Consider the following 24,575-nt stretch of genomic DNA (forward strand, 5'->3'; position numbering starts at 1 on the left):
AATGTGGATCACCTCTTGTCTGGAGCCCCAAAATACTTGAAAAAAACCCTTGAATCTGTGCAGAAATGGGCGGTCTGATAGTTTCCCCAAAATAACAAACGCATTGTCAACAAACAATCTTTAGAGCACAGGTGACAGGTGGGAATGCTATCCTTGTTCTACTGGTATTTCAATGGAAGATGCTCCGAGGAACTAGCGTCATTGATTCTTTTGGCACCGTTGCATAATCGGGAAACATGCCAAACGCGTGCCCAACGTATGCTGTTGACATTTGGATGTAGTTCTGCAAACTGGATCCAACCCACAAAAAGTCCGACAATGAGTTATCTATACCACTGCGAAGAGATTTTGTTTGTCCATATTCTACAAATTAGATCCAGGCTGTATTGTATCTCAGTACAAACATATACTTTTGTAAAATATTACCAAGGTCTGTTAGCGGGTTTTTATAATTTACAAAAAAGATTCAAGAAGTATTAATCTAGTTTGCAAAAATAATTTTAAAATTCAAGTGGGGTCCAAAGCACATGGATTCTTTTTGCGTTATTTCAAATAAAGGTATAAATAACTTATTTGATTCTTCAAAATAGATCCAGGTCACTTGGATCCTTTTTACACTGGCATGTAATGATAGTTATTTTATTAATTTTTCCAACGAAATCCGAACAGCACGGATCTTTATTGCAAATCTCAAATCGTCTTATTTTTTCTCTACTTATTTTAACATAAAAGATCCACATATTCACGGTAAAATGCAATGGATCTTTTAAAGCTTTTAATAGCAAATAAAATTCACAGCTGGAGGTGCTTTTGTTGTTATGTTTTTATGAAATGGACCTTCATAATTGTCAGTGGCAATTATTTAGGATAGGCCGTCAAAAGGATTTGTAAGAAATTTGAATTTACCAGAAAAAAAAGAAACAAACAAAAATATGCGCTAATTCCACAGACATATGAATATTAATAGACGAGAACCTAAAGGCGTGGGGTTAAACCAACTGTTGGAGAACGCAGAGGGGAAAGCTAACTGTGATTCGTCAATAAATCAATCTGACAGTATATGGGCATCCCGCATTATAATATCACCATTTAGTTCTTAAAAGTAAAATCTGCTTTTGAATGAATAGACATTTTTACATGGGAGCGCAAATTGCTCGCCACGTTATGAACAAATTTGCTAAGGCCAAATTCGGCAAAAAAAAATTTCTTCTATTTTCAGAGTCGAATATTTTGTTTCCTTATTTAGTTAAGACACTTTTACAAATGTTCATAATTTACTTACCCCAGTAAACAGCGACGAGCACATTTGACAATCGCCACATTCGAACAATGATCTAGGGTTGTCACAACCGCTCTGTTCCTATTAATAATAAAATAATGTAATTATCTCTTTTAATTAAAATTAATTTACGCAAATTATTTCAAACATTATTTAATCACAATAATACGTAGCAGTTACATTATTATTTGCTCCTTGTTTTGTAGTAATAACGCCATTAAAGTGGAATAAATTAAAAAATTATTGGTTTATTATCCTTTATTAATACGACGGAGTTCCAGCAAGAAATAGCAGATGAAAAAATAGACGTTCCAAATGATACTATTATGTATTTTATCAAAGCGCAAAAGGCGAAGGCACATCCCTGATTCTTGTGCAAACGGCTTTGTGTTTCGCGTCCATCGCGTGATAGTATATGTTTCTAAAACTGATCCATATTATACGATGTGAATAAGCTTAAAATAATGCTTACCTATGGAATGTAATACGACAATTGGGTTTATTCTCTTTTTCACATCTATTTTTACAAGTTTTCATAGCACAAGCCACCATTTTGCCATGTTATTTAGTAAAATGCCTCGACCATAGCTCGACGCTAGTTCGCACAAGAATGATGACGTCACATATTCTAGATTCACGGGAGGCCATACGCGAGTCCAGCCGGCTCCAATGGAACCGGTATGGGGAGTGGGGAATAATACGCTTTTAATCACTTAGGGCAGGTCTACTAATATTCATATGTCTATGGCTAATTCCAAAAATACCTACTACAGATGTGAAAATTGTAAAGCAAAATTTTTAATGCCTTGGATGAAAAGTAAAAAAAAAGTTATGACTTATACGAAGTTAAGTTAAGTAAGACTGTATTTGAAAAAAAAAATATCCCTGTCTAAATAAAAACATTAAATCTGCGAACCAAGCCTTTGACAAAATATACGTGCAACAAGTGTGATGCTTTTGCTGTTCAAGAAAATAAATCCACAACAGGCGCTGAATGCACGTCGTGCAATCATGGTTGTTGATCGAATTAAACATCACAACAATTTGTGGAAGTGTTAAAAATAAAATTAGAAGTGACTTGATGATGGCTAAAAGTGATCCTGAGGCTGAAACCATAACGTTTAACTTACAAATATTGATTTTTATGAGAGACAGCTGTGGGTGTACAATCTGAGCATTCATGTTGGTTTAGGCGACGAAGTTTTAGCATTATATGGGTAGAAGGTCTAGCTAGGAGGAGTGCTCAGGAGATGGAGTCGTGCCTTATTAGATAGATATATGAACAAAAAATAAGTGCTGAGAAACTTATTTTCTGGAGAGTTCGAGAGTTGCGGCGGTCAAAACCGAAACATAAAGATGGTGCTGATGCTCAATGCTTTTCTAAATGACAGAAGAAACGATCAGCCATCGTTTTCTAGAATCGGGACGTAGTTTCCTGCCGGTTTACAAACTTTGACCAAATAGATACTGCACTGAATATGCATACTAGCATTACACTCATACACTCCAGAAGACCATATACACGTAATGCAGACATGCAAACGCAAAAATCCAATGGACCCTTTGCATTTTTTCTCCTCTGCCGCGTTGGGAAAGGCTATTGTGAATAGAAAAATCATAGTTTGGAAAAAAGTTTCATGTTTGAAAACTAAAGAAATTCTCTTGCAGAAAGATAAATTTTCTCCATTTTGATGAGATCTTCGTTCGAGGAAGCCTTTGTTGAAGTGGACATAAAAAATAAAACGGGTGGACATAAAAAAAAACATTGGAAATGCTAATACCTATTTGACCGAATGGCAAAGAAATACCGGAGCCAAAGTTAAAGACTTGAAATCTTTACTATCTCTCATTCCAAAAGACGCTTATCTACATAAAAAATTCATTTGAAAAAAAAAACTCCGTTGAAGATGATGCTGACGGATTTTCGGGCAGTTCAAATTTTGATATCGACGGTGAAGAGTCATGTTGATGGATGAAGATGTGAACTTGATACTTATTTGGCAACTTCTGTTGTTTTTTATAAAATTTAAATCTTTCTTTCTGATATTTCTAAGTAAAAAGACATAAAATGTAATTGCTTTTAGTCGTTAATCTTTTATCATGTATGTACCTAAGGATAATAGCATTTTGTTAAAAAGATCCAAGTCAATTTTAATGATTATCTCTTTATTCCTCCATCTTAGTAAATCCTACATATTACATATATAAATAAGACATAATCTCTACTAAGTAATAGACATAAGGACAATTATATCATTATACATGATTTTTAAATCCAACTTTTCCTTAAAACTGAATTATATCAAAACTACGCTTGTGTGGGTTGGATCTAGATTGCAGAAATACGTCCATTTGTTTGTTTGAGAATGGGTCATTTTTACAACTTCTTTTAAAGTTTTAAGCTATTTTTACTCGTTTTCGAGTTATAAGCTTAAAACTTTATTAATAGCTCAGCTGTGGAAAGATTTGCCCTTTGAAGATGCTTTAGTCACAACCTTCGCAAAATGTCCTACCGATTATGTGTAACAGGGAAATCTGACTGGAATGTTTTGCCGGCCTACCGCCTTCAACATGAGTCTCTTCAATACCCACTTTGTTGACTCAAATCGACCCTTTGCACAGTATCCCCAAAATAGACTGAACAGCTAGACTGGAATGTTTTGCCGGCCTACCGCCTACAACATGAGTCTTTTCAATACCCACTTTGTTGACTCAAACAGACCCTTTGCACAGTATCCCCAAATAGACTGTGGAATGTTCTGCCGGCCTTCCGCCTACAACATGAGTCTCTTCAATACCCACTTTGTTGACTCAAATAGACCCTTTGCACAGTATCCCCAAATAGACTGTGGAATGTTTTGCCGGCCTTCCGCCTACAACATGAGTCTCTTCAATACCCACTTTGTTGACTCAAATCGACCCTTTGCACAGTATCCCCAAAATAGACTGAACAGCTAGACTGGAATGTTTTGCCGGCCTACCGCCTACAACATGAGTCTTTTCAATACCCACTTTGTTGACTCAAACAGACCCTTTGCACAGTATCCCCAAATAGACTGTGGAATGTTTTGCCGGCCTTCCGCCTACAACATGAGTCTCTTCAATACCCACTTTGTTGACTCAAATAGACCCTTTGCACAGTATCCCCAAAATAGACTGAACAGCTAGACTGGAATGTTTTGCCGGCCTACCGCCTACAACACGAGTCTTTTCAATACCCACTTTGTTGACTCAAACAGACCCTTTGCACAGTATCCCCAAATAGACTGTGGAATGTTTTGCCGGCCTTCCGCCTACAACATGAGTCTCTTCAATACCCACTTTGTTGACTCAAATAGACCCTTTGCACAGTATCCCCAAATAGACTGTGGAATGTTTTGCCGGCCTACCGCCTTCAACATGAGTCTCTTCAATACCCACTTTGTTGACTCAAATAGACCCTTTGCACAGTATCCCCAAAATAGACTGAACAGCTAGACTGGAATGTTTTGCCGGCCTTCCGCCTACAACATGAGTTTCTTCAATACCCACTTTGTTGACTCAAACAGACCCTTTGCACAGTATCCCCAAAATAGACTGAACAGCTAGACTGTGGAATGTTTTGCCGGTCTGCCGCCTACGACATGAGTCTCTTCAATACCCACTTTGTTGACTCAAATAGACCCTTCGCACAGTATCTCCAAAGAAGTGTGGAGTTAAAATATAAAAGAAGAAAAATGTACGTAAGTAGTTGGTTGCTACACTCACATGTTTTCTTCTTTGCAGGGAAAGTCTACAGCAGATGTTGCATCAAGGCCAGCGGGTGGTGGACAACCCGGTGTACCTCAGTGACCTCGGGGCCGCTCTCACTGGGGCTGATGCACCAGACCTTCAGGCCGTGCTGGAGGAACTCAATGTAGGTTATGTTACATCAAATCTGTCAGGAAGAAAGGGATGACTCCAAATAAGCTCTGACAAAATGAGTATGCTCGAGTTTTTGTCTTTGTGTCCTTGTTGTACTAAATCTAATACAGGGTGGGGCAAAAGTAATCACCCTATTGGAAAACACTATAACTTTTGCAAATGGCGCCAAATGTCAATTCGGTTTTGACATTTGTGAAGTAAACAAACGCAGAATACAAATTGACAAGACATGTAGGGCAAAAGTAATCACCCTATTGGAAAACGCTATAACTTTTGCAAATGGCGCCAAATGTCAATTCGGTTTTGACGTTTGTGAAGTAAACAAACGCAGAATACTCGACATGATATGAATCAGGTGAAAGAACTGGTATAGCTTTAAAAACATACATTCACTGTCTGCAATAATGATCAATAAGAATAATCTCGATTCTTATTTTATTTACTTTAATAATTCATTTTATATAGACAATTTACACGATATTTGACAATGTAAAAGACACGGGGTAAGAACTTCAAAATTTGATTAGAAAAAAGTTGAAAAAAAGCCACTTCTCATGAGTTGAAAACACGTTAAATAAGAATAATCTCGATTCTTATTTTATTTACTTTAATAATTCATTTTATATAGACAATTTACACGACATTTGACAATGTAAAAGACACGGGGTAAGAACTTCAAAATTTGATTAGAAAAAAGTTGAAAAAAAGCCACTTCTCATGAGTTGAAAACATCTATCTATTATCCATCTGGTTAATACATTGGTGTGTAAATATGTGATAAACATTGAATAAAACAAACACTTGCATCATTTTGCACCGCGTTCAACAAGAAACTTCTGTTCAGGCAGAATTAATAATCTATGAAATCTAGAATAGTCTTCTTCAGGCTTTAGGCGGTTGAATTTACACATTTATTGATAAAATAGGAAAGCATTATATATATCAGCTTTCTACTAATGAAAACTGTTAATCGCGAGAATGTTTGAAAAAAATTAATATAAATGTTTTTAAAAAAGTAAAGAAAAATGGTATATTAAGGTGTGCGATCGCTTAAGACGTTGTGAAAACTTGGCATAATAAGCCAAAAATCGCTCGAGTGGTCATAAAATTCTCAGAATATGACCCAGCAAGCTGACCGTTGCGTTTTTGCAACATCACCGCAATATAGGTTAACCTTTTGTTTTTATTTCCAGATTCCGAATAGACTGATGCTCTCTCTATCATTGTTGAAGAAGGAATTGGAATTGTCAAAGTTACAAGAGAAGATTGGACGTGAAGTAGAAGAGAAAGTGAAGCAACAGCACAGAAAATACATTTTGCAAGAACAACTTAAGGTAATCAATTTCATTGCTTTTTAATTTGCATTCAAATTTCAAGCGTAATATTTTCATATTTGGTTCATCCAAATTAACATATTTTTTTTTATCAATTTGTTCTCAGGCCATCAAAAAAGAGTTAGGAATTGAAAAAGATGATAAGGATGCAGTCGGAGAGAAGTTCAGGGAGCGAATAAAGGAGAAACAAGTGCCCGAAGCCATCAATGTTGTCATTGAAGAGGAACTAAACAAACTCAATTTCCTGGAAAGTCACAGCTCTGAATTCAAGTGAGTTCTTTTCTATTGTCATACAGTAAAACCCCTATTTTACGTTTTTTAAGGGACTGAAAAAAAAAAACCTAAACGGAGGGAAAATGTAAATGGGGGGTATTGAATTTTATTTTTTATTACAAAAATTGTGTATAAATATATTAGGGATACTGAAGAAAAGAACTTTTTATTTAAAAAAAAAATCATGTATATCATGGGGGGTATTGAAGAAAAACACATTTTAAATTTTATTTTTTATTAAAAAAATCACGTAGATTAGTTTGTTGCATTTTTTTTTTCTGTTCTAATTCTTTTTCGATCCTGTATAGACATTTAAAAGTTTCTTCTCGAACACCGCCAATGCTTGAAAAATAGGTTTTAAGACCCTCGATGTACTTCATCGCTTCTTCTTTTGTTGGGATCACATTCTCTTCTTCATCGGATGGCTCTTCTTCACTGGACGAGTTTTCTGGTGTTACATGACTGTCCACGATGTCGTCCACTTCCACCAAGTCTGACGTCATCACGTTGGAGTCGAGGTTCATGAAGTCCTCCAAGGGTTGATCAGAAATCCTTTCCCAGCTATCAATAAAATGATCCTCGGTATCTTCTTCTGCCGCTGCCTCCTGCTCCTTATTTATCCCAGCTTTCCAGAAACAATTTTTTATTGTCACGTCTGTAATTTCACCCCATGCCTTTACAATATAATGCATTGCATCTAAAATGGATATTTTAAACTTTTTGGGGTCCTCACCTCGTTCTAGCTCAGACAATAACTTATTTACCAAGTTTTTTCGGTAGTAGTGCTTGAATGAACGGATTATCCCCAAATCCAGAGGTTGCAGTTCACTCGTGCAGTTGGGTGGAAAAAATGCCAACTTAACATTCCTCAGTGTCAGATTTGTGGGGTGCGCAGTAGCGTGGGCCGATTTTTTTTTCTTCAGAATTCCATTTGACGCTACTTATAAAAAGTTGTCTTTGTATCTAAAACATCAAAATAATATACTTTAAAAAAATTCAAAAAATATCTTAAGGCTCCACTTTGCCTTTAAAGTTGGAGAAAATATGTTAAAAAATAGTTTTTTTCAGTCTCATTATAAATTATTCTGGATCATTTTAACCATGTGAATTTATGAAATCTTCTTTAATAAAGTATGTAGCTTTACTGTATATAACTAGAATCTATTATTTTTGTAATAATACGACACAAAAAAGTTCCCGCCCGCAGTTCCTGTTTCAAAAAAAAGTAGGAAACAAGCTCCCGACTGTTCGATATTTGTTCTTGTAAATGTAAAGACAATTATTGTACTTGTTCGAAAGCAAGGAAAGTTTCCCTTAAAGAAAAACAGTTTTTGGAAGACCAAAGAGGTGAGAGAAAAATATTCATCGGCAGTGTTGATACACCGACTACGAAACAAATTGAAAAATCTATGAAGAGAAAGAGAAAAGATCTCACTAAAATAAAAGACCAGATGTGTGAAGAAAAAGAATTTGTAGACACTGTATCATTATCTTCCACTTCAACATCAAAATCATCTTCTCCGATCGCAAAATCAAGTAGGACACTTAAGACTAATACCACTGCTTTTCCGACGACCAGCAAATCTCCATCTTTTACAGTTCTCTCCAAGATCTGTGACAGGTTCAGGATATCGGATTGAACTGGTGCAGCAATTGCCTCTGCCGCCTTAAAAAAAGCACAGAAATATTATAAAAGCACGGTACTTGAAGAACACGTATCGTTAATCGTGGAACCAGGATCTCATTTCGTGACCCATATTACCCCTAGGTCAGGCACTGCCGTTAATATAACCAAAGCAATTATAGAATACTTTGCTTGTCAAAACATTTCACTTGACCATTTAAAAGCAATTGGTTGTGATGGTAAAAATGTTAACACGGGAACAACTGGTGGTGTGATTCGAACGATGGAGAGACACTTAAATCGTCCAGTACAGTGACTGATCTGTCTTTTTCATTGCAACGAGCTGCTTCTACGCCATTTGATTATTAAGTTGGATGGCACAACTACTGGACCTCGTGCTTTTCCCGGCACCGTAGGTTCGGCTCTTCATAATTGTCATAATTTACGGTTCAATATTTTTTAAATATTGATGTGGAGTACTCGACGGATGTCCTGCATGCTGATTTAAGCACCGATCAAAAAATTTCAAAACAGTTTCCAGCGGACGTTGTCATCCTGATATTGCCCGAAGAAACCCAGGAGTGATGTCACATGCACGATGGCTTACTACAGCGAGTCGTATCCTACGACTGTATATTGGATGCGCAACGCCATCAGAAAATCTGGTCATATTAACCACATTTATCATGAGGGTATATGTTCCCATGTGGTTTGATATAAAACTACATGGGTCGTGCAAAGATGGTGCGAGGCATATTTTTAATATGATAAACTATTCGCGCTATCTTAAGGACGAATTAAAAGCCATCATTTATCCCGTAATACAGCGAAATGCTTACTACGCTCATCCGGAAAAATTACTCTTATCAATGATAACCGATGAATCGCCTATCATCAAAGAACTTGGGATAAGACGTTTGTTGAAAGCCAGAGAGTTTTCCCGGACAGAGCTCCGAACATTAAATTTTAATACACAATGCTATATTGATATGATATCTTGGCAAGATACGCCGATCACATATCCTCCCATTTTAGAAGGTGTAACAAAACAAGACCTGGAGGATCTTAACCTATCTTCAGAAATCAGTTCCATTTTAATAAAATTTGAGAGATTCCCCTGTCACACACAATCGGTAGAACGCTGTGTGAAGGTTGTAACTGAAGCATCTTCGAAAGTGTGTGGCAAGAAGAACAGGGAAGGCCTTATTACTACCACTATAATATCAAGAAAAAATATGCCAAAAATTGAAAATATGCGTGATTTCATACCGGAATAATTGATTACGTTTATTTCTATACGATATCTGTAATATTTATGAGTTAAATTCTTAATGTTGAAACAGCATTTGATACTAAATAAATTATTGTGAAAATTATAATTATAACTCTTTCATTACCTTATCACTTGGGAATAATTCACAAAAAATGTATTTTAATCAATTTTCGATCGCAAAATGGAACCTAAAAATGATAAAATTTAATGACTTTTTAAATTTTTTATTAACAATAAAGACCTAAGACAACTTTTTATCGGTAGCGCTTATTGAAATAAGTCAATTTTTTTTTCGCCATACAGTGGCGGCCCAGGCTAGTGCGCAGGGCACCGATCAAGGAATAATACAATTTTCCGATTTTTTACTCCCATCAAAGCGTCTAATGCAGTAAGTTGCTTCTCAAATAAGGTTGAAGTCATCCATGCCTTTTTATTAGCTGCATATTTTGTTGGCAGCGACCTCACATTTTTGAAGCAGCGGGGCTTTACAGACTTCCCAATTACAAATGGGGGAAGCTTCTCACTGCCATCTGAATTCGTAATCAAAAGAACAGTAAGCCTCATCTTGCTTAATTTTCCTCCGTGACAGTCCTCCCCTTTAAAGCAGAATGTCTTAGACGGTAGTATGCTGAAGAACAGCCCAGTCTCATCCGCATTGAAGATATCTCCGGGAGCATAGTCTGCAATTAACGTCGGAACATCTGTCTGCTTCCAATCTTCAGCAATATCTAAATCAACACTTCGTGATTCTCCGCAAATCGATCTGTAGACCACATTATGCCTCTTTTTAAAACGGTCTATCCATCCATTTGAGGCAGTAAATCCTTCGATACTGAGTCGATCCGCGATGCGTAGCGCCTTTTCGCGAATAATCGAACCACCGACGGGAACATTGCTGGCCCTCGCACTGACGAACCACTCTTTCAAAATTTCTTCCAGTTTTTCATACTTCGACGTAGTAATATATTTACGTTTTTTCGCCATGACACCACATTGAATCGCACTTTTTTCGATAGATTCCCGATTTTTAATGATTGTAGCCAACGTAGTTATGGGTATACCCAAATCACGAGCCAGCGAAACACGTGAACCAACGTGTTTATTAACTTTTTCAAGAATGTTCCTTTTCTCTCGCACTGACAACGTTTTTCTTTGTTGAGACATAATAATATATGTATACGTAATACACTTTAGATTGTAATAAACTTAACGAAAACAAAACAAGAAACGTAAAAACTATGTGATGATCGCGAATAATGTCAGAAAGAAGTGTCACAAATCGAATTGAAAACCGAATGACAGATGCGTAAATAAACCGAACAAATGATGCTACAGTATTTTACACATGGCTAAAATTTAAAAATGCACGCCAATCACCGCGTTGTGCTCCGTACCCCGACCAATCACGGCACGGCCGGCTAAAATTGAAATATGTCGGCCAATCACCGCGTTATGCTCCGTACCCCGACCAATCACGGCACGGCCGGCTAAAATTGAAAAATGTCGGCCAATGACCGCGTTGCGCGCCGTAAGCCGACCAATTACGGCACGGCCGTGTCAAGCCCGCGAAACTAACATTTTTTGAATATTTTCGACGTAAATTGCGGGAAAAAAAACGTAAAAAGCGAGTATCAAATGTACTAAAATATATCGGGACTGAAATAATTACGCGTAATTGGCAGGAAAACGTTAAATCCGGGGACGTAAAATTCGGGTTTCACTGTATATAGTTTTGTTATTAAAAATGATTGGGATATACATTTTGTTACGAAATACAATCACCCTATACATTAAAAGGTACAATCACCCTGTAGCAACATTTGTTACCCCCCCCACGCACCAAACATATGGTCAAAGCGGCCGGCTTGCACGTGTGCGGTGGCCCAAGCAGCCGCAGTCACGCTCACAGCGTACCGCGCTAGTCAATTATTATTGCTTTCAAGCATGACTCAATACGCCAGAACCTTGCGTAGTTTCGCGCGTGTTTAAACAAACTCAATTATTGTAATCGATATTTAGCCGTATCGTTCTTAACCATGTTTCGGTTCCTTTATACTCGGCCGTTGGAGTCGTTTTTACCGTATAAATTTGCCTGTTTCCTCGCCCGATGGAGTCGACCGGATCACGAGCTAACATCATCATGACTTGGCGAACCGTAAGCCTCTCCAGAATTATTACCCTAACTGTGTTCAAGACCGTAAATTCATATTAATTACTGTTTCACCCGGTCGAGAGAGAATGAGAGAATCGATATTGTGTTTCTTTAGAGTTAACTTGTGTTCCAGTGAATCCTACTCGAATAAACCTTTGTCCTCATGTATTTTCTTGTGTTAATTGAAATGACCTTTCCCATATTCTGACCGAGGAACGTGAAAGTGAACACGGGAGTTCCCCACCCCTGAAGAAATAGACTTACCTGTTCTACTTTGTACTGAGCTAGCATATTTTAATATACCTTGGTTCAATTCCAAGAAGGGGCCTCTTACCCTGTACTTAGCAATTTGTACATACACACATACATACTTCATTACATTTGAAAATTGATTTTATAGAATTAAAATGATACATGAACTCAAAATCTAATTGAGCATGAGACTGTTATAAGATTATATAGATTCCAACGGTCAAGACACTGAAAATGACATACCCAAGTGGGTGACCTAGTGGAAACAACCTAGGGAGAATTGCGTGGAAGAGGATTGTAGCAGAACAGGAAGGTCTCATTAATACAGAGAGCATTTGTGAAATAGGTCAAATCCCACTACGGGGTGTAGCGCCGTGATGATGATGATGTATTAACTAATTCCTTATCATTTTTACAGTGTTACCCGCAACTATCTGGACTGGCTAACCTCCCTGCCTTGGGGCGTGTCGTCAGTAGAAAACTTAGGACTAGACGAAGCCAGAAAAGTATTGGACGATGATCACTATGGGATGGAGGACATCAAGAAGAGAATTCTCGAGTTCATTGCCGTGTCACAGCTGAAGGGATCTACCCAGGGTAAAATCCTCTGCTTCCACGGGCCACCTGGTATCGGCAAAACCAGTATCGGTGAGTACTGATTATAGAGATTATACTTTTACTTCTTCTAGGTACTTTTTTTTTTTACAATATTCCTGGTTGGTTTCGAGCTACAACCTTTCTTTGCACGACTTTACATGACCTTTGATGTTTCTGCAGGCTCGCTACTTTTACCTTGGATTATCATTTTAAAGATCTTAGGTCAACATGTGATAAGTGCAAAAATGCTAATTTTAAAGTATGTGCATATTTAATTTGGTTTTATGTTGTCTTTCTCTTATTACTAGAGACCGGATTATATGCAACAAAAATAGCCCAAAATATGCATGCAAATATGCAATAAAAATAGCTAAAATATGCACGAAAATCCATAAAAAGGGTCAAAATATGCAACATGAAATAATACAGGAAGTCGTATTTTTACATATATTTTTTTTATTTTAGTAAGCTATTAGTTCTCAAGGATAACAATTATATTTTCGAAAATATCAATTATAAAATGTATTTAACAATAAAATTTAAAATTTACTTTTTAAAACGTATACAGTAAAACTCGCTTAAGAAGTTCCCACTTAAGAAGTTTTCACGCTTAAGAAGTTTTGATTTTTGGTCCCTTGAAAATTCCATACAAAAAACACGATTTTTTCCCACATAAGAAGTTTTAGAGCTAAAACTGCTTCCCGCTTAAGAGGTTTTAGAAATCCGGCGGTAAAATCAATACAAACGAAATATTGTGTCGCAAAATATCTAAAATGAACCTTTTTCCAAGTCATAAATTGAAAGACGTTGACTGAAACCCATACCTAGTACCTGAGACCATAAAACCCTTTGTCGGCCGCCGGGCCGTAAGCCGTAACCTGCCGTAACCAATAAACATCCAATAAATAAACCAAACCCGTCTCCTAATCCCCTAACTAGGTAAAATAGCAATGGAACGAATAAACAATGCGGAATTATGTAACAAATATGCAAGCGTCTTTAAGGCCGAAATAACATGAAAGATTATATTAAACTCAACCTTAATGACAACGTGGGCTAGATCTACATTTGCATACATTTGACGCCTCCTTCAATAATCTTCTCTTTGATAATGAACATAGAGATGTTTCGTAATATTATTGTATAAAATTTTTATTCCATCGAATTTGTAAAACACGAAAAACTTTTGATAATCTATCGGATCACGGTTAATGCGGAATATTTCACCTTTAAATACATAACAACATGATTATATGGCGGGGGAGATGGTAAAATATGCATTATAATTACGTTTTTTTCATTCAAACATCAAAAATTGCCGTGCATCACGTTTCATCTGACATTTGTCGTAAATTAAGTTTGAAGGTTAGGAAATACATATGCATAAATTTAAAATGTAGATTGAAACGAAACTTCGCAAATGATTTTTCTAGTTTTTGGATGCGTTTACAGATTACACATAATTCCAGCGTCAAACAGCTTGTATGATATAACTTTCTGATTCAAGCATCAAGCCATTTATTTATGTGCGAAATCGTAGCTATTCGATGTCTGCTAGTTAGGTAGGACCATAAATGAACCTACAGGTACATAATATTGAGCTGCGCATATTATTTTCATAAGGAATTTCTAGAAAAGGATTAAAATATCTTTAAAAATATACGATAGTCGACTGTGCCTGGCGAAAATACATCATAACAATAGTCTCTCAAATCTCAAATGCCATTGGAGCAAGCAGCAAGCGTGCAAAAAAGTTAAAGTCCGCCAACTAATAAGCAGTTTGCCGCGTAGACTATGTGAGATTTTTCTGTGCAGTGCCATGGCAGGGTGCAGTACGCAAACGGTTCTGAGGCAAAGAACCCGCTATCATTAGTTTGCGGTTAACAAAATTACTTGCGGTGTCCTTTTATCAAACCGCTTGGTAAAATTAACCACAACAAGTCTTTCTTTCTCCCTCAGTTCATATAGTAAACGAAAGCGTAAAAAAGAGACGGCGTATATCCACAGCTCTGTCTTCAACTGTCAAGTTAAGAGTGAGTAATCACTAACAAGTAAATATGTATAATCCATTGCCTTTACACCAATTTAAAATAAGATCAACAGTATGAACCTTTTGGAATGCTGCAACTTTTACTATCCGAATTCGAGTGGCTTTTTCGAGGGATGTACTTTAACAGTTTTAAAATTGTGTTTACTTTGTCCATGGGATGGTTTTGTTTTGATTTGTAATGTTTAGTCAAAATTTTACAACAAAAGAATTCAATAATAGAGTTAAGCAATCTACTATAGATAAATACTTTGAAAAAAAAAAAAAATTTATATGTAAACTTTTTAAACATAGTTGATTATAAACTTTTTATAATCAACTATGTTCTACCATTTTTCATTTATTTCACTTTCCCACCTTTTTCTAAATACATAATACTAATTACCATGATAACTAGAAGAAGTATATATATATATTTTTTTTTTTGACCGCTTGGATCATATGAGCTTGTTTTCACGACAATTTAACGTAGGTAGACATAGGAATGACGTATGCCCCGGACTCGAGTTATTAAATGGCTAAAATTGAATCCCACTTAAGAAGTTTTCCCACTTAAGAAGTTTTTTTTTCCCCGGTCCCTTGGAAAACTTCTTAAGAGAGTTTCACTGTATGACTAAGTACTGTTCTAAATGTTCTGTAGACAAATTGTGTCTATTTGCAAGCGGAAAAGGAACGTTCAACGTCTACTGATGTGGCTGGACAGAATTTAAATTTGGGTGCGATTTTTGAACTTATTGTTCCGGGCAAAATTTCACCTGCCCCGTTGATGATGTTATCAATTTGGCACAAAGGTTCAAACCCTGGGTTATTATTCAGTATGTTTTCAAATTTTTCTTTGAGTTTACTCGGGAATAGCTTTGGCAACGAGGAATTCATAAGGCGAATTTCCTTCATAACCTGAATAGATGAATTCAACGCCAATCCATGAGTTTCAAGCGTTTTTATACTTGCAGGTATGTAGGCGAAATGAGTGGTAATCATAGCTAGTTTTTTTTTTAATACTGGCGTCGTCAAACGATTCTTTGCACTGGAAAACTGCCAAAGCCTCTGCACTATCGAAGTCATTGATAACACCCTTGATGGCTTCAAAATGTTCATGGTAAAACATCGCAGCTTCGATCCATGTACCCCAACGTGTTATTACTGGCTCAGGAGGTAAAGGGATATTTGGCAGTTTTTCTTTGTAGGCCTTTATACGAGCAGGCGCCTTAAGAAACACTTTCTTTGCTGATGAAATCAGGTTATTTACATTCGCAAACGTGGATCTCAATTCTTCGGCGAGTCTGTGAATTCCGTGAGCAAAACACGTCACATGAATCAAATTGGGATAAAATACTTGAAAGGCTTTGCCTGCTTTGATCATATAGGGGGCAGCATCTGAGAGCAACACATACACATTTTCATCCGCAGAAGATTCAGAAAATATTTTTTTTATACCCTCATTCACAAATCTGGCGATCGTAGAATGATTTGCCTTTTCAAGTTCTCTGCAGGCCACCAAATAGGAAGGTGAAGGTTCAAGTTTTAATGCACCAACAATCAAATTTGCAATGTAACGGCCGCAAGTGTCGGTGGTTTCGTCAGCTGAAATCCATATGATGTTATCCTTGAGTTCATTGCGTATTTCTTCCAGCACATGTATATAAATTGATGGTATGTAATTTTTACGTAAAGTAGATTCATCCGGTATATTTTGATTTATGCAATATTTTCTGAGAAAATCCTTCAAGGCAGGATTTGTCAGTTTGTATAGAGGGATATTGCTTGCAAGAAATGCTTCACATAGATCCATGCTAAAGTGATTTTGTTGTTTACCTTTGGAGGTTACTTCACTGTTACTGCTACTTGCCACTGTAAAAACTTGTTGTCGTGGGCCCTTCTTCTGCACTCCTGCGATATGAACACTGGATTTGACATGCTGGTCTATTTGGAACTTTTTTGTGCTAGAAATGTTTTTCTCGCAAACTCGGCAGTATAAAACTTTTCCGTCGTATGTAAATATTCCAGGATATTCAGCTATCCACGTATGGGCACTTTTTTATCAGGGGGCATGGTTCACTTTCACAATGTACAACTTCATGCAAACAAACAAAACACTAGACAAAACTCTAAAGAACAGCGCGTGCGACCAGTCAAAAACAAAATTCGGAATTCACTGAATTACCATAAAAATATACCAAATCACCCCTCATACGAATGAATGAATTGTTTTCGGCAATTAGCCTAATCAAGCCGAGTAGGCGCGAGCGCAGGCGAAGATGAGAGAGGTTCCCCCCCGCTCCAGCCGCCTTCCGTAGCGATCAGTTATCAGTTCTTCGCTCAGCTTCGCTGGCCGCGCGCCTTGCCATCTGACGTCTATAGTGTCGCTATGTGAGGCATCTGAACGATATCAAGCGTAAATATGCAAGATCTCAAATTATTTGTTAAAATATGCAACTACCGCTGAAAAGGGTCTAAATATGCATTTGCATATGCAAATATGCAAATGCATATAATCCGGTCTCTACTTATTACGCTTTCTCTTAGACACAACAGTGAAACTTAATTTTTCGATTTACTGGGAAAATTAAAAGTTTCAAACTCTTTTCATGTTAATGTGACTTTTTTTTAATATCATCTATTATTTCAAAATTTTACAAGAAAATTTGGTGCTTAAAATTTTTCAATAACTCTCTAAGTAAGGTATTTTCTGTACCTCTAAATCAGTGGCGTGCCTTGCTCTATGGCAGGGGCCCGCAGACTTTCAAGTGATAAGAGCCAAGTTGTCAAGAAAACATAATACATGTATCAGACTAGAGAATATCTGAAAAAAATTTAATTATTAAATTTATAAAAAATTTAAAAAAAATTAGATAAGAGCCATAGACATATGAATATTAGTAGACCTGCCCTAAGTGATTAAAAGCGTATTATTCCCCACTCCCCATACCGGTTCCATTGGAGCCGGCTGGGCTCGCGTATGGCTTCCCGTGAATCTTGAGAATGTGACGTCATCATTCTTGTTCGAACTAGCGTCGAGCTATGGTCGAGGCATTTTATGAAATAACACGGCAAAATAGTGGCTTGTGATATGAAAACTTGTAAAAATAGATGTGAAAAAGAGAATAAACCCAATTGTCGTATTACATTCCATATGTAAGCATCATTTTAAGCTTATTCACGTCGTATAATATGAATCAGTTGTAGAAACATATACTATCACATCGAGCCAACATTGGTCGAATGTAGCGATTCTCAAGTGTGCGCATCGTTGTTACTGGGAAGTAAATTATGAACACTTATAAAAGTGTCTTAACTAAATACGTAAACAAAATATTCGACTCTGAAAATAGAAGAATTTTTTTTTGCCGAATTTGGACTTCGCGAATTTGTTCATAACGTGGCGAGTAATTTGCGCTCCCATGTAAAAATGTCTATTCATTCAAAAGCAGATTTTACTTTTAAGAACTAAATGGTGATATTATAATGCGAGATGCCTATATACTGTCAGATTGATTTATTGACGAATCACAGTCAGCTTTACCCCCTTCGTTCTTCAACACTTGATTTCATGATAGGTACCTACAATATTATTTACTACCTATTGTGAGATACCCTGGATTGAGCACACGGGATATTGTTTTTACATCTAGCAATATCACCACTTCGTTGGTTTTAATAAATGCGCTGCATAGAAATAAACGAATATGTTACTTTTTGACTAACAAGCAAAAAACTGGGAAAGGGCATAAAATGGATTATCAGTAGTTATGTAACTACATCGCTTGGTGGTGAATAATATTGGATTCATGAAGTCCGTTTCACACGGTTTCATATCATAAGTAACATTTCGTACCAAATTGTTAATTCAACCACATTTCGTTCCGACCATTCTGAAAGACGTTTACATGGACAAGTGCTTGTCGCGAGCACTTAAAATGAAAATTACTTAAAAACATTTTTTGGACTACGACATTCTTCATTCAGCAAGTGAGTCTGAAAAAATACTGTTGACGATTTTAGTAAAGAAGCGATAGGTACGTCGATAAATTCATTCAATTTTAAATGCTGAAAAATGTAATTCCAACACATAAAACTCCAGGTGTAGTTGAACAACTGCTAAATTTTAGACAGTGACAGAAAATATTTATGGAAGGAAATTTCTAATAAAACTTGAATCTTTTCATTGGTTAAAAAAGAAATCACTAGTAAAAAATGAGAAAGGAATCGGGAACCATGTAATACGGACTTCGTATCTCTTCTGCTCGATCTTCATGGTGACCGGGTATCTCATCAAAATGACAGTTCAACACACCTACAAAAAGTGATATAAAGTCATGAAAAGTGATGAAACAAAAACTAGGTTACATAGGTTACTATTTAACCTAGTTTATGTTTCATCACTTTTAATAACTATCACTTTTTAAAGGTGTGTTTAATTGTCATTTTGATGAAATATCATGGAACTGATCTTCATATAGCATTGTACGTTGTGCAAGCAGATAAAAAGGGGTCTAGTTAATGCCAGCAAGGGCACCGTACGCCTTTTTTATCCGGCGGCCCTTTTTATTAATCATTCAATCTCCCCGGGTGTTGATTTAAATTATCTGATTCAACAATCCTCTCGATTTCCATCTCACTTCAACTTATGCATTATGCCGTTAATATTTTAAGATGCACTCTTTTTCGCAAATATCTTTCGGTTGGGTAATATATTTTTGAATACAAATATATATGTGAGTTTTGGCAAATGTATTTTTTGCGTGTTAGATTTGCGATCAAATTGTGTGTTTTTATGCCATTCTAAGACCTGAGCTTTATAATAATAATATTTGGCTAATTTATATAGCACCGTTTTCGTGAAAAATCACCTCAAGTGCGCTGTACAAATATATATATATATATATATTTTTTTATTTATTATAAGAACTTGTTGAACATTTATACATATGTTTGATAATTCATCCGCCATGCTAGGGATGTCCCTGTGTTATGGCGGGTGATATTTACAGATTGGATTTATAAAATAAGTTAATTATAAGTTATGCAATTTAGATTAAAATATAAGTTAATTAGATTATACAATTAGATTATACAATTAAATAATAAGTAAGTAATAAAACTCTACAAATTAAATTAAATTAAAAGTTATTAAATTATACAAATTTAATTGCATTACATATATTAAAATCATGGTTTCTAAATGTATTTATAGTAATAAAAATGGTATTAAATATTAATAATAATTGATAATTAGTTGATAAAATTATAATATAATTTAATTTATGTACCAATTTTTATATATTGTGGTCTCCAAGTGAACTTATCCATTTTGATATTAGTTTTTTAAATTTATGGGGTTGGGTTTCGGTTTTTAAGTTTTCAGGGAGAAGGTTAAATATTTTGTGAGCTAGGTACATGAAATGTCTTCGAGCTGACGTGGTATGTAGTGTAGGTACGTTGTAGTGTCGGTTGGTTATTGTTCTGGTGGTGTAATTATGGTGTACGAGGGTTTTTTTCTTATATTTGTACAAAAAATGCATTAGAGTAAATTTTATGTGGAGTTGCCGTATGTTTAAGACATTGTATTCAGTGAAGAGTCGAGTGGAGGAGTATCTTGTCGGTCGCTTGTTGATAGTACGTATTATCGTTTTTTTGGGCTTTTTTTAATGGATCAATAAGATAATGTGCACAACCGCCCCAAATTATGATGCCATATGCTAATTGGGATTGGCAGAGAGCATAGTAGACTGTTTTCATTATTGTAGGAGTAAGGATATTTCTTAATGTTCGAAAAACATAACAGAGCTTGCGAATTCGGGGAGTTAGGCTGGCTAAGTGCTGATCCCAACGAAGATGATGATCAATTAGGACCCCTAGGTATTTTATATGGGATACTTTTTCTAAGTTTGGGCAAGTACAGGAAGAATAAGGTCTTGGACAAGAGTGAATTGTTATTTTCTGATTGTTAGTAGGTTGGGTTGCAACAGATAGACTGAAGGTTAGGAATTTTGTTTTACCAGCGTTGAGTGTCAGGAGATTGTCATCTAACCAATTCTTTACAAGGCCTATGTCGTGTTGAGCTATGTCAAATGCTCCTTTCCAGTTTTTATGACGAGCTATGAGCACAGTGTCATCTGCAAAGGATATTAGTTTTCCGGTTATGGGTAGGTTACAGAGTTTGTTGATGTAAATGAGGAACAAAATAGGGCCTAGGACACTCCCTTGTGGGACTCCGAATTGAATTGGTAGAGGGTTACTTTCAGCTGTGTTGTTAATTTTTACAGTTTGTGATCTACCAGTTAGGTATGAGGAGAACCAGTTAAGAGTTGAGTCCCGGATGCCTATTTGAGATAGCCTTTCTAGGAGTATGGGATGGGAAACCGTGTCGAATGCTTTGGCTAAGTCTAAGAATATGGCTAGACAGAAATCGCCTTCATCCAGGCTATTAGAGATGTTCTCAGTCAAATCTAAGATTGCAGATTCTGTACTAATTTTTTTTTGGAAGCCAAACTGATTGGGCGAGAGAATCTTCTGGGTTTCCAAATGGGAGATAAGTCTACTTTTGACAATTATTTTGATGATTTTTGATAGGACACTTAGCAAAGAAATGGGTCTGTAGTTTTCGATATTTGTTTTGTCGCCACTCTTATAGATTGGGATAACCGTAGCATGTTTTAGTTGGTTGGGGAAGGTGCCACTTTTGAAACTTAGATTAACAATGTGTTTTAACGGTGTGGTAATGAAGTGAGCTATGTGTTTTAGTATGTAAGGTGAAATTTTGTCATTACCTGCAGCACTATTTGTTTTTATAGAGAGTATAGTGTCAAGAATTTCTTTGGTGGATGTGGGGGCTAGGATAAGTGTAGGATGTAGAAAGTTCTGTTGTCTTACCCTTGAAGCTAGAAAATTTTGGGTTTTATTTGTGGCTTTCAGAATTTTGTTGGCTAAGTTTGTGCCGATATCACTAAAATAATGGTTGGCGTGATCAGCTAAGGTTTCTGGGTCTTCGTGAACTTGGATATTTTTCCCATTTATAACTAGTGATTGAATGTTGAGTGAGGTTTTTTTATTTTCTGATATGTCATTGACTACGTTCCAAATTACTTTGCTGTCATATCCTGATTCTTCAATTTTTTTCTTATAATATTTTTGTTTGGTTATTATTATCAGGTTATTGCAAATATTACGATACTTTTTATAGAATCGTGAGAATTGGGGGTCAGGGTTATTTAGTGCTATTACTCAATAAATACAGCTGACTTACAACTAGGACTGGTAATAGCTAGTGATTTGCATCTAAGACTTATATCCAGTGAGTTACGACTAAGGCTAATAACTTCTGACTTAAAACTAGTGACTTACATCTTAGGCTTATATCTAGTGACTTACGACTAAGGCCTATAACTACTGTCTTAATGACATATATATGTTTACATACATAGAGACTTACAGCTAACATGCTTACATTTAAAAATACTTCAATAAATACTCTTTCTAATTTTACTAACGCCAGAAAAAGATATATAGGTAGAAAAAACAATTTATTCAGATTAATATATCTAAAGTATGGGCGCAAACCAATAATTCATCTCAATATTCAAAAGAATAACGTTTCAAAAATGTTTTATTCAACAATATTGAAAATAACACCATCTATCGGTGTGAAGTGTCTATATATATTTTGAGAATACCCTATGATGTGAATCTTGTGTTTTATGAAAATAAGTTCTGTAAAAATTCTTTTTTTCCAGCACGATCTATCGCCCGGGCGCTTAACCGAGAGTACTTCAGATTTTCAGTTGGCGGTATGACAGACGTGGCTGAAATTAAGGGGCACAGGAGAACGTACGTTGGAGCCATGCCAGGAAAGATTATCCAATGCTTGAAGAAAACCAAAACTGAAAATCCACTAGTACTTATTGATGAAGTTGACAAAATCGGAAAGTGCGTATATATTTTTTATTCAATTATTATATGTAGTGCGTATAATATTATTTATAGTATTTTTTTTTTTGATTCTTGGTCAATGTCAGTTGTGATAGCTGCAAATCTATTTTAATAGTTAATCAGAATGGTCGATACTCTCAATATCTTCCTTGTAAAAAACATCATTCAGAACCGAGACCTTGCTTGAAATGGCTTTAGCCATGTTTAGTGATATATCTGAAAAGCCAGATACTGCCCAGCCTTCCTTTTTGCCATCTTCTTCACCTTCCTACTCGCTTCAGCTGCGCAACAACTGATTGGGGATGCCACTGGCTCTGGACAGTTGGGACTCTTGTGCGGTATTCACATGAAATAAATGATCGCTATTTCACGTTGATGCAGCAAAATAAAATCTTAATTTGACAGAACTTGGAGCTACTAGTAAAATGAAATTTAGCCCATGAATCGAAACCCATTGAAGTACCCACTCATTGTTACCCGCCCACATATTAGTGGTTCATGAGTGGGTTAATTCAATCGTCAGCACCCGTGTTCCATGATGGGTGCCGGTTGCCGGTTGTCGGTGTGGCAAGGCGAGCGACTATAGATGTATGAATTGTGAAGACCGGATATCTCAAATCTTGTTCTCGTGACAGACAAATAGAGATGGTAAATACCTGACCTGAAATCTCAAATTGGCTATCATTTACCTAATATATACCTATGTCAAATGAAAGTACGGGTATTGATCACTTTACCAGTGGCTTGTAAATAATGATGGATGGACTTATTTCTACCTTGTGTTAATAACAAAACAGTTATAAATGTTGTTTTTGCATCTGTCCAGAGGTTATCAAGGCGATCCTAGCTCAGCTCTTCTGGAGTTGCTGGACCCTGAACAGAATGCCAACTTCCTGGACCACTATTTGGATGTTCCCGTTGATTTGTCTAAAGTTCTGTTCATCTGTACGGCCAATATTATTGACACCATCCCTGAACCTCTGAGAGACAGGATGGAAATGATTGATATGTCAGGTATGCATTACCTTTTTTATCTTTGGTTTCATTTTAGGATACAAAAACTATGAGTAATAAAACTGGAAAACCTGGAATTATCAGCGAATTTTGAATCTTGTTTTCTGTGGCTACTCTTGTCATTTCACCTGAATAAATTATATAAATAAGTCAATAATACATTTTTATTGCTTTTAGGTTATGTGGCTGAAGAAAAACTGGCCATCGCCAAACAATATCTGATTCCCCAAGCCATGAAGGATTGCGGAATGAATGATGAACAAATTAAAATAGGAGACGATTCGTTGCACACTCTTATCAAAAGCTACTGTCGAGAGAGCGGAGTGAGAAATCTGCAGAAACACATTGAAAAGGTTATTTGAATTATTTAACCCTTCAGGCCTCTGGCATATTGACCGTTACATTTCTCAAAGATGTTGTCAGAAAGTCAGAGTATTTATGTGTATTTCCGCTTCTCAATAAAATCCAAATAAATTAAAGTATCCGAAAATTAATAACTGTTTATGAAAGGTGATAAAATACGCCTTCAAATATTATTATTACAAATCAACATATATTTTTAAAAATATTAAAATTAGAAATCTAACATGAAACACCTTACGCTTTCTCATCTAAACACTGAACCAAAATTACTAATAACAAAAAAAATAAATTATTAGACAAATGTATTATAAATGTTACTGCCACCTCATTTTTTGTCATTTCATATAAAAATATTAATAAAAAATTCACAAAATTTCATAAATTTTTCTCAAATTGCGGTCAGAACCTTTGGTTTCATAGAGGTGTACATTTGAATTATTTGTGGTTAACTTCTACATATATTTGAATGTAAAGCTTAGTGTTTTTTTCTTTCTAACACCATTTAGTTCATATTTCTAACTATGACAGTAAGGGA

General features: G+C 36.0%; 1 protein-coding gene across 2 annotated transcripts in view; it reads left to right on the plus strand.

The window, feature by feature from the left end:
* Window positions 1-24,575, plus strand: part of Lon (lon protease homolog, mitochondrial) — a 40,261-nt gene that overhangs the window by 8,617 nt on the left and 7,069 nt on the right. For both annotated transcript variants that reach the window (XM_089641714.1, XM_089641722.1), the window contains exons 4-10: window positions 5,045-5,174; window positions 6,376-6,516; window positions 6,623-6,786; window positions 12,509-12,738; window positions 22,468-22,660; window positions 23,490-23,677; window positions 23,855-24,030. In XM_089641714.1, the coding sequence (XP_089497840.1) occupies window positions 5,045-5,174; window positions 6,376-6,516; window positions 6,623-6,786; window positions 12,509-12,738; window positions 22,468-22,660; window positions 23,490-23,677; window positions 23,855-24,030 (1,222 nt within the window). The remainder of the gene's footprint in view (window positions 1-5,044; window positions 5,175-6,375; window positions 6,517-6,622; window positions 6,787-12,508; window positions 12,739-22,467; window positions 22,661-23,489; window positions 23,678-23,854; window positions 24,031-24,575) is intronic.

This window comes from Hesperophylax consimilis, chromosome 2 (assembly GCF_061612785.1).
Source record: "Hesperophylax consimilis isolate HC1 chromosome 2, BYU_Hcon_1.0, whole genome shotgun sequence".
In the NCBI taxonomy this organism is placed as follows: Eukaryota; Metazoa; Arthropoda; class Insecta; order Trichoptera; family Limnephilidae; genus Hesperophylax; species Hesperophylax consimilis.